Below are 2,974 nucleotides of genomic sequence, written 5' to 3'. Positions count from 1 at the left end.
CTGGTATGCTTCATTAGATGCAGTAAGCACCCTTTGTTGTTGCAATGAGTTACTCCCTGTATTAATAGTAATAAATATAATGATTATAATAAAAATGCTTACTAGCTTTCCTCTTGTATATAATAATAAAACAAACTGATGAAATGAGACATATCATTAGTAATATGACTGTACTCGTTGACCACATAATAACTATATCAGTTGTGATAGTACTCTTGGTAGTTGTTGTAGTGATATTGGGATAAAGTTGTGATGTATCTGTTAATGTAATACTTGATATGTACTATAAACATAATGTGCATATAACTCACCAAATTCTAGTATAAATGGTTCACTACTACCAGCTTCATTACTAAATACAATACTGATATTACACTCTTGATACTGATGGACTGATATTAATCCTGTTATATTATTTGGTTGTTTAGTATGCTCTATTATATAAGAGCTACTATATATATTACCAGTATCATTACAATGTACAGTAACTGTAGCACTATTAGGGGCTTCACCAGTACACTCTAGCATTACCTAATAGTAATAGAGGAGGTAGTGAATTAATACAAAAAAGGCCTTTTAACACTAGCACTTTAAATGAATTGAATTGGATTATTCCACACCTGATGCAGTGATACACATTTTTATTACATGCACATTATCTTCTCCATAATGTGACTTAAATGCTCATTCATTACAAACCAATAGCAGCTGGATAAAAATGCTATCAAAATAATTATACAAGAACATGAGACAATTGTGTGAAATCACTTGATGCACATGGCCACATGCACTCATTGTGGAACCAGTTCAAGCTATAGTGCAAGTGTAGTAAGGCCCTATATCTTACCAGTATATTGAACTCAACAATAGTCAAAATGTTTTGTGTATAATTAAGTTTTAGAAAAACGGTGTTTTCATTAGCTGATCTAGGAACTGAGTAACAATACAATTAATCATATATTAAATTATTGTAGCTATACCTCTCTGATAGGAGAAAGTAGCTTTATGAGGTATTCCTTCTCCTAATTCATTAACTCCAGTTATAGCATATGTATAATGATGAATAAATAAGTTGTCATTTACAAACTGATAACTGGTATCATTAACTGTTATACTCCTTAGGAACTGATGGGAAATATCATCATAAATACTCAAATTATAATACTGTATAGATATACTGTCATCGACTATAGGAGCATTCCATGTTATGTTAATTGTAGAACAGTCATCAATAATTATTGATATTATCTCAGTAACTGGTCCTATAATTACTAAAATGTTATTGTAGCATATAATTTATAATTAAAAATTATAAAATTTTACCAAATCCAAAAGAAGGTGTAGGTAGGAATTCTCCTCCATTATTACTCAGTGATACATTAACAATAAATGTATTTAAATTATTAGATCTAGGTACAGTTATTGCTCCAGTAATCACCAGTTGATCATTGACTTGTGTTGGTATACTGGCACTATCTTGTATCTCATTATTAGTAGTCAGTATAGTAACTGTTACATTATTAGGATACTCACCAATGCATAAATCTGCAACCTAGAAGTAGAGTACAAAGTGTTATAATATATATAGCATTAATGCATGTGGATTGGAACTCATATCAGTCAGGCAGTCACTTGTCTGCCTGAACTTACATCAACATGAATATGTAATAGCACTTGCTTTTGTTCATCAACTATTAGTATTACTGATACATTAGGAGTGATAAGAGGAACTAAATGAGAAAACGATATACTATAAACATAGATAATGGGGAAATTTTGGCAAATTTTTGGTGATTTGCAGTTTTAACGTAGTCATTGAGCAAGCTTGTTGGCTTTATTAGTTTAGCAAATGGCTATTGAAATTGACTTATTATCAAATGTGCCAAAAGTTTTCCTCCATATTACCACATAAAGCTGTAATACTGCTAACCTGTTTGATAGTAAAAATTCTTATTATTTGAGGAACCAATTCCAACATCGTTAATAGGAGAAACTGATACATTATTTAATACACAGGGATTAGGATTAGTAGCTGATAATGTAATATTAGTATTATTATTAGGAGTAGTAATGTTCATTAATCCATTAACTATATAGTATCCAGTGATAAGTACATTATCCAGTGTATAAGGAGCTGTCCATGTTAATAATACACTGGATCCATTAATAAAGGTATAATCCAGATTAGCAACACTAGCCAATAAACCTGCATAAAAGAGATAACACTGAAAGAGCTATTTCCCAACTGACTGAATAAACTCATTAAGATAACATTAACAAGCATAATAATTGTAAAACTAAGGCCCATTTCCTTTACAATATAGTTAAAAACACTTATTTATAAAAACCGTCATACAAAACAACTGACAAACACTATATAACATACACACCAACTAACCTTGTATCATTAAAAAGACAGTATCACTTGTGATAGGTAGTGTCGACAGAGAACTAGCTACGCATGTAATATTTGTGTTATTATTAATATCATATGCTTTAGCAGTCAAAACACCTCTTAGTGCTCCACCACTTATTGAAATAATATTATCTTGAAATCCTCTGTTTCTTATTTCCTCTCTACTGGTTTGTATACTGTCAGCATAGAAGTTTAAAAAATCATAGTCATCAGTAGCTTCACAAAAGAAATTTACAGTTGAATTGAGTGTTGTATTAATAGACGAAGGCTGAACTGTGAAGTCTGTACAAAACATAAAATATGATAAAATTAAAAATAATAATTATTTTCATAAATAAAGCCTTTCTAACCATTTGCACAAAGAAAGAATAGTTTATCAGGCAGTAAATCTGACAATAAAAGTATAACCAGAACTTGAACAGGCTGCATGACCACTTGAGCTAGACTACCACTTCACGACTTGGGCGTGGCATCCTACATCCGCCGATACCATAGATCATAGATATGACACTCAGAATGGCTATGGGGCTCATTTTTCTCTTTTTCATAATCTTTGCC

At 31.1% G+C, this 2,974-nt stretch overlaps 1 protein-coding gene across 1 annotated transcript; it reads right to left on the bottom strand.

The window, feature by feature from the left end:
• Nucleotides 1-6: 6 nt before the first annotated feature.
• LOC109589922 (uncharacterized) lies at nt 7-2,845 on the bottom strand. The gene is made up of 9 exons (XM_020005904.1): nt 2,767-2,845; nt 2,399-2,698; nt 1,931-2,032; nt 1,651-1,730; nt 1,324-1,552; nt 981-1,271; nt 848-933; nt 312-531; nt 7-258 (listed from the first exon to the last, which is right to left on the bottom strand). Exons 1-9 carry the CDS (start codon nt 2,843-2,845, stop codon nt 62-64), a joined length of 1,584 nt encoding a protein of 527 aa, XP_019861463.1. The 3' UTR covers nt 7-61.
• Between the last annotated feature and the right edge of the window lie 129 nt (nt 2,846-2,974).

This window comes from Amphimedon queenslandica, unplaced genomic scaffold (assembly GCF_000090795.2).
Source record: "Amphimedon queenslandica unplaced genomic scaffold, v1.1 AMPQUscaffold_10712, whole genome shotgun sequence".
Taxonomy (NCBI): Eukaryota; Metazoa; Porifera; class Demospongiae; order Haplosclerida; family Niphatidae; genus Amphimedon; species Amphimedon queenslandica.
Note: the sequence above shows the minus strand (reverse complement) of the source record. Positions and strands in the feature narration are given on the sequence as shown.